Source organism: Hyperolius riggenbachi, chromosome 6 (assembly GCF_040937935.1).
Source record: "Hyperolius riggenbachi isolate aHypRig1 chromosome 6, aHypRig1.pri, whole genome shotgun sequence".
Taxonomy (NCBI): Eukaryota; Metazoa; Chordata; class Amphibia; order Anura; family Hyperoliidae; genus Hyperolius; species Hyperolius riggenbachi.
The window spans coordinates 52009015-52023086 of NC_090651.1; the positions used below are offsets into that span (position 1 = coordinate 52009015).

At 43.2% G+C, this 14072-nt stretch overlaps 1 protein-coding gene across 2 annotated transcripts in view; it reads left to right on the forward strand.

Moving 5' to 3' along the window:
• Nucleotides 1-6886, forward strand: part of RPE65 (retinoid isomerohydrolase RPE65) — a 97158-nt gene extending 90272 nt beyond the window's left edge. For both annotated transcript variants that reach the window (XM_068239257.1, XM_068239258.1), the window contains one exon: nt 2951-6886. In XM_068239257.1, the coding sequence (XP_068095358.1) occupies nt 2951-3102 (152 nt within the window). In that variant the 3' untranslated portion in view covers nt 3103-6886. The remainder of the gene's footprint in view (nt 1-2950) is intronic.
• Nucleotides 6887-14072: the final 7186 nt, after the last annotated feature.

Here is a 14072-nt window from a genome sequence, read left to right on the forward strand (position 1 = left end):
TGTGTAAAAGTAATTTATTTGTATGTGAAAAATGTTTAGGGTGTAGTTTTACTATTTGGCCACAAGATGGCCACAGTAACTTTTTGTTTAATGCGACCTCCAAGCGTCCTTCCGGACTCTTGGAGGAAGTACTAGGAGGCTGGGTAAGTGTTTTTTTTTTTTCACAATGATCACGCTGCTCATCGGAGAGCAGCGGATCATTGCGGGGCTTAGATCAACAAACGGGAATGGATTTTCCCGTTCATTGATCTCCGGGTGAGCGGCGGGCGGCGTGTTTACGAGCGGCCGGCGGCGTGTTTATGAGCGGGAGCGCGGGCAGCGGCGGGAGCGCGGAAAGTACGGATTTCTCCGTCCCTGGGGGTTAAAGGATGGAAAAAGGGACGGAGAAATTCGTACGGGCGGGGGTAAAGTGGTTAAAGGATACACGAGATAACATGTGACATGATGAGATAGACATGTGTATGTACAGTGCCAAGCACACAAATAACTAGGCTGTGTTCCTTTTTTTTTCCTTTCTCTGCCTGAAAGAGTTAAAAATCAGGTATGCAAGTGACAATTTCTGTGCCAGTCGGACTATATCGTTGCTGTCACTGATAAGGAAATACAGCCATAAAATACGTTCCTGGCAGAAAATGGCTAAGAGCAGGAAAGAGATAAGAAGCGTCAACAGTTTATAGATTTAAGCTCTGGCATACATCAATGCATGTGTCATTGAGTAGAGACAATGAAATAGTAAAAATTTAGAAAGTAAATTTAAAAATTGTGGGATATTTAAAAAAAAAAAGGTCATTTTTAGGAGTAGGAGAATAGATACAATTTATCTCATCAGTTGTTCACCTCGTGTTGCCTTTAAATAGACATTTTAAAGTACATTAGCATGACAGAAGTGTGGATGTGATCATTGCTGACTTTTTCTAGATAAAAGCTAATTTTCTGCCCGTAATGATGCCCATACATCACTCCACTTGGCAATCGAAAATCCAATTAGATAATTATAATTAAATGACAATTGGTACAGCCAAGAGCAAGCCCAATTGATGATGTCACCATTTTCTGGACACAATTGGTTGCATGTTTCAATAGGACATGCTGGAAAACCTCCAGCCAACATTGCTCGGCCGGGTGCGTGGCAGTAACGTTGTGTAATATTGGGACAAGCAACAGGAACCCCCCGTGCTGTTCCCCCCCCCTCCCCCAGTGCCATTATACTTTACTGGCCTGCCGTCCATGCTGAGTGATTTTCGCATTCTCATATAGTAAACTTCTGATATAGCAAACCACTTTTCCTGGTCCTTTGGAGTTTACTATAATAGGATTATAATCACTTAGATGCTATAAAAACATTATTGCTGTTTAAATAGCAGCACAACTGATGTATCAAAATAGTCAAGAAAATACAGGGTAAAACCCCCGAAATGCGAAGGGGTTTCAGTGAATCCCTGACACACAACTGGGTTCCCTCTATGCATATCAGGCCCGGATTTATATCACAGGAGCCTATAGGCACAGATGTCCTGGCACTTAAGTCTTCGCCCTCCATGGACCTACAAACCCCCACCAAACCGCACCACAAGTGTGCTCTCTGTCCTAGCTGTCACTTCTCCCTTACTTTCCTTGCCCATCATAGGTAGCTAGAGGTGACCCTTCGTATTAGGTAGCCAGAGGTACCATCAGTATTAAGTTGCCCCGACTGAAGAGAGATCTCGTCAGTGGAATGCCAAAGGACAGGTGTGTAACCTCTCATTTCCACTCCACTTAGGACTCTGCATTAAGGAGGAGGCACTCAAGGAGCAGTGTGAGCCACCTTTCTATCATTAGGTGCCTGTAGACACGTGCCAGCAGTGCCTTATGGTAAATCCGACCCTGATGTATATACAATGTAGGGATGATCAATGATATGAAAATACTTCAGAGTTTATGCACATTTATGTAAATCGTTATGCAAATATATACAGCTTGAAATTGGACCAATCAAGTCCCACCCAGGTTTAACCACTTGACGACCAGTGGATTTCTGTCTGATCTGTGCTGCGTGGGCTCTCCAGCCTGCAGCACAGATCAGGATTATGCCAGGGCGATCAGACTTACCCCCTTTTTTCCCCACTAGGGGGATGTCCTGCTGGGGGGTCTGATCGCCGCCAGCTCTCTGTGCTTTGCGGGGGGGCTCTTCAAAGCCCCCCTCCGCAGCGTTTTCGGTGCTCCGTCCCTTCCCCTCCCTCTCCCTTCCCCTCTGAGGCTGCGCAGGACGGATATCCGTCCTGCGCATTGTAGGATAGGCTTCAGCCTATCATATGCCGGCCGGCCAATCAGAGGCCGGGGATCGCCGATCTGCCTTACGGCGCTGCTGCGCAGCAGCGCCGTATGATGTAAACAGCGGGGAATTCTTTCCCGCGTGTTTACATTTTTACATCTTTCCCGCGTGTTTACATTTTGCCGGCGAGCCGCGATCGGCGGCTCTCTGGCTGTTCACGGAGACAGCCTCCGTGAACGGACATGGAAAGTTTCCATGGAAACCCGCAGACGACCAGTTTACGCCAATCGGCGTTAGCTGGTCGTCAAGAGGTTAAATTGATTGGTCCATTTCAAGCTGTATATATTTACATAACGATTGACATAAATGTGCATAAATTCTGTAGGGATGATCAATGATATGAAAATACTTCAGAGTTTATGCACATTTATGTAAATCGTTATGCAAATACATACAGCTTGAAATGGACCAATCAATTTAAACCTGGGTGGGACTTGATTGGTCCATTTTCAAGCTGCATATATTTGCATAAACTCAGAAGTATTTGCATATGCGCATCCCTAATAATATGGAGTAGCCCCATCATGTGATTGAATTACTTGAAGGAATTTTAGCTAAAACTACTGTACAGTACCTCATATCCTCTAAAGCTTCTTAACTCTTTAAAGGAATACATTTAACACATCTTGGCTTTTCCAGGTGTGATCCTCAGCGTGGCCATTTCACCAGCCGTGGGCCACAAACCTTCCTTCATGCTGATTCTGGATGCCAAGGACATGAGTGAGATCGCCAGAGCAGAAGTGGACACCATCATTCCCGTCACATTCCACGGGATGTTCCGGCACACCTAAGCCATCTGTCGTAGGGGGCCTTAGTGCAGTAACAGAAGACACTTCCACTTATTCCTAAAGCTGGAGTTCAGGCACTGGTTTGAATTGTATTTATTAGTAAATTGTTTTAGCATTAAAAGTATTTTGTTTAAGCACTGTAGTTTTTGCAAGATACAAAAAATAAATGACTTGTAGCAGTTCATAGCTGCCCATCAACTGATGCTTGCTCACACCCAACTCTGACAGACTCTGAAAGAAACTGCAACCAAGGACTGAACTTCATCCCAATCAGTAGCTGATACCCCCTTTCCCATGAGAAATCTTTACCTTTTCTCAAACGGATCATCTGTATGGCTGATATTTTGGTGAAACCCCTCCCACAATGTGATATCAGGACCAAGGTCCTGACATCACACTGTGGGAGCCTTGTTGCATTGTGTAAAATCACAGCTCTTTACAGCTGTTTCCAACTGCCAAAAAAAGCAAGCAGCATCTCCTTCCACTGACATCACCTGCCAGCAGTAAAAATGTCACCATGTGATAAATGTCAGAATGTAAATCAGTGAGAGGAAAGATTTTACGCTGGGAAAACACTGACTAAATCATTTATACATAATTATTATAAAAATGAAGCACTATTTTTATTACATTATTTTCACTAGAGTTCCTCTTTAAGTCATGTGGGATGCAGGGAACACTGTTATTAGTCTTTCCCCTGAAGCCACACCTCCCTGATGACAATCAGTCTCTGATGGGGGGAGGAGGAAGCAAGCAGCTGGACTGAAAAATGAACTTCGGCAAAAATGACTTTTTTAAGAAATATTTTTATACACTGTAAACCTCTGGCAGGGTTTGTCCTCCCTGGTATATCTAATTGATCATGCACCCCCTTCATCAGGAACCCTTCCTGCGGACTGACTTGGACTAAATCTATGTGGTCTCTAAAGGTGCCCATTAAAGATACAATACCCTGGACTATCGATCATTTCTGATTAGAATTATGACCGGAAACGTTCGATTGTGCCCACTAACTGATGAAAACCTCATAACCATTTTGTTCAGATTAATTATATCAATCCATTTTTCAGATCGATCCTATCAATCTGATCCTATTGGTTAGAAGGTTTTCATACGTTAGGGGGCATAATTGATTGTTATCAATCATAATGATCAGAAACGATTGATCGCCTTTGGGATTGTATCGATGATGGGCACGTTAAGACTTAAACTCCCTTGCATGATGTTGTATGTTGTTGTTTGTCTCCATATTTATCTATTGTTCAGCGCTGTGTAAAATGTTGGCACCTTATAAATACAATAAATAATATACAGAATGTAAAACAATGTGCTTTTAAATACATATGTAAAACTGTACCTGAACTGTGCCTTTAAAATGACCAGTTAGTAGGAAATCTGTGTACAGAATCACACACAGAATCACAGTTGTCTGTGTGTGGTTTGGTGCAGCGCCTAGGTCCGTTCAAAACGGCATCAATACTGAAGAGGCAAAAATTGGAGGAGAGTTCTTTCAATATGTGTGGTGTACAGCAGGCCAGCTGGCCATGGAATGATCTCACCTCAGGCTTTTGCTGGTATCTCCATTAACCAGTTATTGGCATGTGTCCCACTCATCAATGTGAAGTTTTAGTCTCGCACTCTTGCCTCCATTCACTAGCAGTTTAGACTAGTCTACAGATGGTTTTTAGTCTACTGATGGTTTGTTGTAATGTTTTAGGGCCCGTTTGCACTTGTGCCGCACGCGTCAGTGAGATGCGCGGTGGCACTTCCGGGTGTGCGGGATCGCAGGCGAATCCCAGAAGCCGTGCCATGCATGGCTATGGGATTCGCAGCCTTCCGCGCAAAGTCTGTGGGCAGTTTTGGCCGAAATGCTAGTGCAAGTGATTCAGCGGATATAGGGGATGACGCCCCTTGTGAAACATTAAATATATGCAAAGCTGGCATATCCAAAAGAGTCCTTTATTGTTTCTTGTGTTAAAAAAGCCAATGTTTCAAAGCCAAGTAGGGCCCTTTATCAAGGCATAAATTGCTCTAGGCAACCATCTGTCTGTCGCTCAGGAATCAAAAATGTCTAGATCTGGGAGTCAGGGCTCGTTTCCACTAGTGCGGCGTGCGTCTGGTAGACGCACGCCGGCACTGAGCGGATGGGCGGGATCGCAGGCGAATCCCATGAGCCGTGCCATGCACGGCTATGGGATTCGCAGCCTCCGGCGCGAATTCTGCGGGGGGTTCCGGCCGAATCGCTCCCGCAAGCGATTTGGCCGCGGCGCCGTTATCCCCTATGGCAGAGTTTCCCCGTGCGATTCATGTGCGGGGAAACTCTGCGGAATCGCGGCGGAAACCGCAATAGTGGAAACGGGCCCTTAGAGCTCCTCTTAGCATTCACGTATGCAATGAGCTTCCACCCTGCTGCAGGGGGTTTGTGGGTTTCCTCCCAAGTTTCAAAAACCTACAGTTAAGTCAATTAGCTTCCCCCTAAATTGGTCCTAGACTACGATACATACAGAGACATATGACTATGGTAGGAATTAAATTGTGGGCCCCTCTGAAGGGACCGTCAAGTGACAAGACAATATATCCGCTCTACAGCACTGCGGAAGATGGCTGCGCTATATAAATACTACATAATAATCTGCAGCCACACGCCCTGTCCCCGGCGGAGTGGGACACATGCCTGACACTGACAGCTGGTTAACCCATACAGGGATACCAACAAAAGACTGAGGTGAGATCATTCTATGGCCAGCTGTACACCACACACATTGAGTGCAATCTCCACTGGTTTTTGTCTTCCCAGTATTTAAAATCATGACCAATCAGATTCATCAAATTTATTTTTCTTAATTTCCCTGAACCTGATTGGATCTTTGTATATTATTTCACCATGGGGCTTTCATTTCAAAGAGGTACAATGGGCTTCATACGCCAAAACAAGGAATTATTCTTGCGTATCGCTACCAGACGGAATACCCATTTCCTGTTTCTGGGACTGGACTGGCCAGTGAGAGGAAGTATGTGATTGGCTGCTGCATTTAACATGAACTGTTCCTCAGAGGCTCACTACAAGAGCAGTTTACCCAATCTGATAAAAATCCTATACTGTCACTATTTTGCCAGGCACAGAATACAGACCTGAGAAAAGCACACAGCCGGTATGGCTGATCCTGCTGCTGCACAAGTTCCCGGCAAAGTTAAATACTATTCCCCCTCCAGGCCGCCATGGATGGTGGGGAATTATAGTGTTTTATAAGTAACTTTAGCTCCATCTTCTGACGGCGCTGAAGTTACTCACTGTATGCCGCTATAGCTGTAATTCCTATTACAGCCTATGGTGGCGCCGGCTGCACCCCAAATCTCCTGCGCTGGAATGAAAGTGTTGGGAAAAGCACAGCCTTCGCCATATATCGTAGAAAAAAACAACCATTGTTTAAGACCGGGCCAGGCCGAGACAGAGGGAAGACAGCGCCAGCCTCAGGACGCAGTGTAGGAGGGGGGCGCACACCTCACTGGCTATCATTCCCCTATTATGTTTGAAGCAGAGAGGAATAAGAAAAGGGGATGCATGGCAGGGACTGCAAGCCAGATAGCTAGCGATTAAGGTGTTGGGGGCCCTGGGGCACCTCTTAGTCTTATAGCAATCAGTGTATGACAGCTGGGGTGGGAGAGATGGAGGTTTGGTGTCTCAGCCTTAGGTGTTGGAGGACCTTGTCCCGGGTCTGGGTTAGGGCACATAGTGATGTTTCATAAAAAAATGTTTGGCTTGTCAATAAAGTTATTTTTTATGTTGTATCTGAATTTTTATTGTTGTTATCCTACCCCAGGGGCCCCCAAACTTTTTCGGTCAAGGGCCGGGTCAACAATACTTCAGACTGCTGGGGGGCCAGAGTATATATGAAATGATGTAGAAAACATTGCATTGAGCATTGAAGGAAACAGAATAGGTGCATCTTCCGGCTAAAGCATATACATTTATTGCCAGTGTTCAAGATTCAAGTGGATTCTGTGCATAGCATCATTCCATTGTTGCATAAACAGCTTGCAAATATTACAGAAGTGGTACCTTACAGTTCCTGGTACTAGCCTGTCAGCATAGGAGGTGGGAGTGCGGGGCAGATGTGGGCCTGGCGACGGCCATTTCGCGTCCTCCTGGACGCTTGGTCACGCCATGTTCCATTACAGGTCGGCGTTGTTCGGCCATCGTATACATACGGGAGGATCCGCCTCCACAATGGCGTCACAGCGCCGCCCGTAATTGGAGTTCAGAATTCCACCAATAGGAAAGCAGGGGACGCTACGTGACGCGAACGGTGGCCGGCGAGGACCAATCCATGCGGAAAATTAGTCGCATAACAATGCGTCATATATCGCGCATCTCATGCGACCCATCCCCAGCACATGCGTATTTATGACACATTGCTGGGGAACCCACATGCTAGGCAAAATTTTCACCAATAGAGGGCACCAACTAGGATTCAGAAGGAAAAAGATATTTACTCTGTTCCCTACCTGACATCCTGTTACGCATCAGGTACATATATTTTGTCACCATAAAGGAAGCGTCTCCGGCTCGCCCATCGAGGGAATAATACAATTAGTGATTGTGCAATAAGTGACACACCATTAAAATTAGTTCTGGGACTGAGGAGCAAGAACCTCATACATTCATTCAATAAATCTCTGGGTAGTCACTCAAACTTGTGGAGTAATTAGTTCCAAACAAGCAAACAAAAGGGAGGAAATGGCCTGGGACAAGGGGCGGACCTCGTGACTAAATTAGGCACTTTAGAACATGAGTACACATCCTTCTTGATCTAGAATCATCAGGTACCAGAATGTTAATTGCAAAACAGCACATAATGATCCCTAGCGAAATGTTCACACTTAACATCTCATTTTACATATCTTCAATCTATATAGATATGAGCAAAATTCTTCAGGAGCCGTTATCCAATACATTGGCCTCAATTCACGGAGCTTTATCAAACACTTTATCAAACGTTTGATAATTTACCTCATTGGTAAAATCTAATTTCAAATTCACTAAGGTGTTATAGATTTATCGAATGTCTTATCGTTGAAATGATCAATAAATCTATAACACCTTAGTGAATTCAACATTAGATTTTACCCATGAGGAAAATTATCAAACGTTTGATAAAGTGTTTTATAAAGCTCTGTGAATTGAGGCCATTATCACTTAACCCATCACTCATGGATCTAGCGTACCTGAGAGCTCTACCTTATCATTCAGGCCTAACGGGCCCAGGGCTTCAGTTTGCAGGATCAACCACGTCTCCCTTTTTAACAGGAACCTATCCCTATTACCACCCCGTCTCACCTTGTCTATCCTCTCTAAACCTGCAAACTTCAAGCCCTTAACATCCCCTTTGTGTTCTTCCCTCATATGAGCAATGAAACTAGCACAACCTTTACCACTTTTAACTGATCCTAAATGCTCCCCCACTCGTTCTTTTAGAGGGCGTGTAGTCTGACCGATGTAAAACCGTTTACAAGGACAAAAAAGGACATAGACCACATATTTGGTTTGACAAGTGATTAAATCATTGACCATCAACCATTCTTTTCCCACTTGTATACCCTTCTGATGAATCATCCGGGGGCAAAACTTACAGTGTCCACAGCGATAGTTGCCTGTTGGCATATCTCTATTCAACCATGTATCCTTTTTGGGGGAAACAAACTCACTATTTGTGAGCATGTCCCCTAGAGTTGGTGCCCTTCTAAAGGCCACCCTCGGAGGACCACCCACGACCTGTTTCAGGGATTCGTCTCTCTCTATCAGCGACCAATTAGTAAAGATAGCTTTTCTAACTATATTTGCCATGGGTGTATAGTCAAAAGTGAAGGTCATACGGTCCTGTGTGGACCTCGACTTATATCTGGGGACCAGAAGATTATGTCTAGGTTGTAGTTTGGCCCTTGCATAGGCCTGCTCTAGTAATGCGGTATCATACCCCCTACCGCCTGGTGAGGTCTGCTGCCTGTATTTCAAATTGCGTCTCGTCTGTATTGTTTCTTCTCAACCTCAAATATTGGCCATACGGAATGGCCTTTATGACATGTTGGGGATGAAAACTTTTGGCATGAAGAAATGAATTGGTTGCTTTCTATATCCCTCGCAACACAAAACATCGTTCTTGACCATAATTCGCAGGTCAAGGAACGTCACCGCTGTATCACTCTTCTCGGCGGTGAATTCCATGTTAATTGTGTTGCTATTGATATATTGTAGGAAGCCGTCAAACTGTTCGTCCGTACCAGACCACACCACCAGGACGTCGTCCACGTATCTCGACCATTGTCTGATGTGCCCGCAGAATGGGTTTTTGTCCGAGAGCACAGCAGACTCCTCCCACGCCCCTAGAAAGAGGTTCGCAAAGGAGCACGCCACTGGAGTCCCCATGGCCGTACCTGCTATCTGATGGTACCACTATCCATCAAACAGGAAGGCGTTGTGTCTCAACACAAAGCCCAGGCATTCACAGACAAAGTCGATGTATTCATCGTCCCTGTTCGTGCGAGTCAGAAATAGTCTGACAGCCTCAATCCCCAAATCTTGGTGGCCAGTCTGTCACCGGGGACCCACGTGGCATGCTCCACCATCTGCAGAACCTCCAACGTATCCAAAACATTGCATTGAGCCTAGGTAGTATAAACTATTACCTATTAACAATGTTGCTTGCAAATTTTCGTCAGTCATTTTCGCAAAGAAAATGCTATTTTTAATTTCCAAAAAAAAATATGTATTTTTCCACAAAAATGCAAAAAAATTGTTTTTTCTACTTCAACGCAAAAAAAGAATATTTTTTCCACAACAATTTTCACCGCAAAAAAATCTATATTTTTGCTGCGAAACTTTATGAAAAAAACACGAAAAATAAAACATATTTTCGATGGAATTTTCACTCAGAAATCGAATTTAACATTTTCACGAAATTCATGCCAAAACAATATTGGCATACTATCTGCTATTGCTGTGTTGCAGGACATACTATCTGCACTTGCCATGTGGATGGGTGGTGCCAGCACTGCTATTCTATATGCAGGCTGCCAATATTTAACTACCTTCGCCTCCTGGACGTAGAAGCTACGTCCAGGAGGCCATGTGCGCTCCCGTGGCCGATTGCGAGCGTCCACTCCCGGCCCTCGGTTTGTTAGCCAGGGAATCCGTGAATCGGGCTATTGTGCTACGGGCTATGGTACCCGATCACTGATTCCTCTCCCTCACAGAAAAAGCAACAGCTTTTCTCGGAAGCCTAGCTTTTTCTGCCTCCTACGTCCCTTCCCCACGTCCCTCTAAGCGTACATGTTACGCTTAGAGTGACGTCAAGTAAACAAACCTAAGGTTGCCATCTTGTGGCCATTAAAAAAAATAAACATATATTTACATTACAAAAATTACTATTTACATTCCACCCTCCCAAAAATACCCAAATCAAATGTTTAATAATAATAAAAAAAATTACAATAAAAAACAAATTTACCTAAGGGTCTAAACTTTTTAAATATCTATGTAAAGATTAAATATTTCTATTTTTTTTTTTATTATAAGCTTGTAAATAGTGATAGATGCAAAACGGAAAAAATGCACTTTTATTTCCAAATAAAATATTGTCGCCATACATTGTGATAGGGACATAATTTAAACGGTGTAATAACCGGGACAAATGGGCAAATACAATACATGGGTTTTAATTATGGAGGCATGTATTGTTTTAAAACTATAATGGCCGAAAACTGAGAAATAATGAATTTTTACTGTTTTTCTTATTCTTACTGTTAAAATGCATTTACAGTAAGGTAGCTCTTAGCAAAATGTACCACCCAAAGAAAGCCTAATTGGTGGCAGAAAAAACAAGATATAGATCAGTTCATTGTGATAAGTAGTGATAAAGTTATAGGCTAATGAATGGGAGGTGAACATTGCTCGGATGCATAAAGTGAAAACGACTGAAGGCTGAGGTGGTGAAAGATGCAGTGGACCGCATCTATAAGTAATACATTTTGAGAGTGGTGGGCTGATGAAAAAGCCTCAAGGGGCCACATTCGGCCCGCGGGCCTTAGTTTGAGGCCCTAGCCCAATGGTTCCCAACCTTTTCCAGGTCATGACAAAGACAAACATCAGATATACACGTCACGTATGATAGAAAAATAAGTATAAAAAGGAAGTCAATAAACAGAATGCATTTTCAGAATACACTAGAAAATGAGGGCTAGAGCTTTTCATGAATATGATTAAAAAGAATCAGTGGGACAGCTGGGCCTGATGATAACACAATTTCTGTAACTGTGGCCTTATTTTTGACAGACACACACATAACTCTATTTCTACATCAATGAGCTGTGATCTAGTTTTGGATTTGATCGTGTTCAGAGCTGAAAATGCCTGATCACACAAATATGAAGTAGTAAATGGAAATAGTAAACCAATGGCTTGTCAGAAATTGAGGGATACTCATCTTGAACCGTAAGCCAGAATCGAGTTAGGCCTGGTGCACGCCAAGCGTTTTTGGTAGCGTTTTCAAAACCGCTGCTGCTTGATAAAACCCTTGGCTAATGTATCTCAATGGGATGGTGCACACCAGCGGTTTGAGGTTTTTAGAAAACCGCAAACGTGGCTCCTGCAGCATTTTTGCTGTTTGCAGAAGCGTCTCTGCCTCGATGTTAAGTATAGGAAAAGCTCAAACCGCTCTGAAAAACGCTAGATCACAGCGGTTTTCCAGGTGTTTTTGTTACAGTAGCTGTTCAGTAACAGCTTTACTGTAACAAAATATGACATCTGCTACACAAAAACGCTCCAATAACACTAGGCATGTTTAGAAAACCTCTCTAAACATGCCTAGAATCTCTCTGAAAATCGGCTTCAAAAACCTCTAGTGTTTTACGGATCTGCTAGAGGTTTTTAGTGTGCACTGGGCCTTAGAGTGCATTATTCCATCTTTTTCTTTAGAGTGGTGTCCAAAGACTAGTCCAGAAGTTCATCCCTTTGTTGAAGAGTCAGTTCTTGTGCACTGTCAACAGAACTACAGTGCTGAAAAAAAGGAGCAATCACCCATTCAATAGACAAAGAAGGAAAATAATGCTGAACTGCTGCTTCTAAAGATGACAAATGGTTCATAATATAATAAAACTGAGTGGTCAGCAGTGTCTGCAGCCATTTGAACAATGGAAGGAAAATTGCAGAGATCCCCCTTTGCCAGTGATTGTTTCCAGGACTGTAGTTTCCGAGAGAACGCTTTTATCTTATCTGCAGATGTTATTACATTTTCTTTTGGACCTTGCATGCTGGTGTTTAAATGGTTGAATTTTAAAAAAATTATCAGACGGGTATGCTAATTTCAAGCACCAGGTCTTGTCATTGGTCTTCTCTTCAAAGGCTGGCTTCTCAGTAGAAAAGAATTCCAGCAGTTCATGCTTGAGTTCCAAAAAACGATTTAAAATTCGTCCAGGTGAAAGCCATCTTGCATCATTGTGCAATAAACCAGTCCTATGGGGAGAATATTTTTCATCACCGAGCCTTTCAAAAATCTTAGTTCTTAATGGGTTAGCTCTAATACAGTTGACCATCTTAATGACTTCATCAAGAACAGTTTTTAACTCTGGGCCAACAGTTTTTGACACAAGAGCCTCACACTGCAGAAAGCAATGGGTAGTAACAATGTTTGGATTTTCCCTTTTTACAAGGACTACAAAGCCTTTAAAGGGGAACTGAAGTAAGAGGTATACGGAGGTTGCCATATTTATTTCCTTTTAATCAATACCAGTTGCCTGGCAGCCCTGCTGGTCTTATTTCTCTGCAGTAGTATCTGAATAACATCAGAAACAAGCATGCAGCTAGTCTTGTCAGATCTGACTTTAAAGTCTGAAACACCTGATCTGCTGCATGCTTGTTCAGGGGCTATGGCTAATAGTATCAGATGTAAAGGATCGGCAGGGCTGCCAGGCAACTGGTATTGCTTAAAAGGAAATAAACATGGCAGGCTCTCTTCAATTCCCCTTTAAAGGATACCCAAAGTGACATGATGAGATAGACATGGGTATGTACAGTGCCTAGCACACAAATAACTATGCTGTGTTCCTTTTTTTTTTCTCTGCCTGAAAGAGTTAAATATCAGGTATGTAAGTGGATGACTCAGTCCTGACTCAGACAGGAAGTGACTACAGTGTGACCCTCACTGATAAGAAATTCCAACTATAAAACACTTTCCTAGCAGAAAATGGCTTCTGAGAGCAGGAAAGAGATAAGGGGAATTTCTTATCAGTGAGGGTCACACTGTAGTCACTTCCTGTCTGAGTCAGGACTGAGTCAGCCACTTACATTTCTGATATTTAACTCTTTCAGGCAGATAAAGAAAAAAAGAAACACAGCATAGTTATTTGTGTGCTAGGAACTGTACATACACATGTCTATCTGATCATGTCACATGTCACTTTGGGTATCCTTTAAAGCACCCAGTCATTGCAGGAGCACCATCAGTGCAGACCGCACAACAGTTAGTCCACTTTAGACCAACTTTCTCTAAAAATGAATTCACGGATGTAAAAATGTCATTTCCATTGTTTGTTTGTTTTTTAAGCCAGCTTTCTACAAAATAAGAACTGCTCAATGATCTCTGTACCGTCCGTCCACAAATCTGCCAAAGCCAAGTAAATTGGCATTGGATGTCACATCAGTGCTTTCATCAATCTGAAGAGCAAATTTCTTGGCAACCAGCAATTCATTTTTCACATTATCTTCAATATCTCCAGACATGTCACCATTCCGCCTGTGAATAGTATTGTTTGATAATGTACTTTGCGTAATCCATCAGCTGCATCTTTACCCAACATTGTCTGTACAATGGCTGCACAAGCTGGTAAAATTAATTCTTCAGCAGTTGTATGCGGTAGAATTTTTTTTGCAATAAGCAACTATGTATGTTCCCCAAACCTTTCTTGCACCTCTAATACTG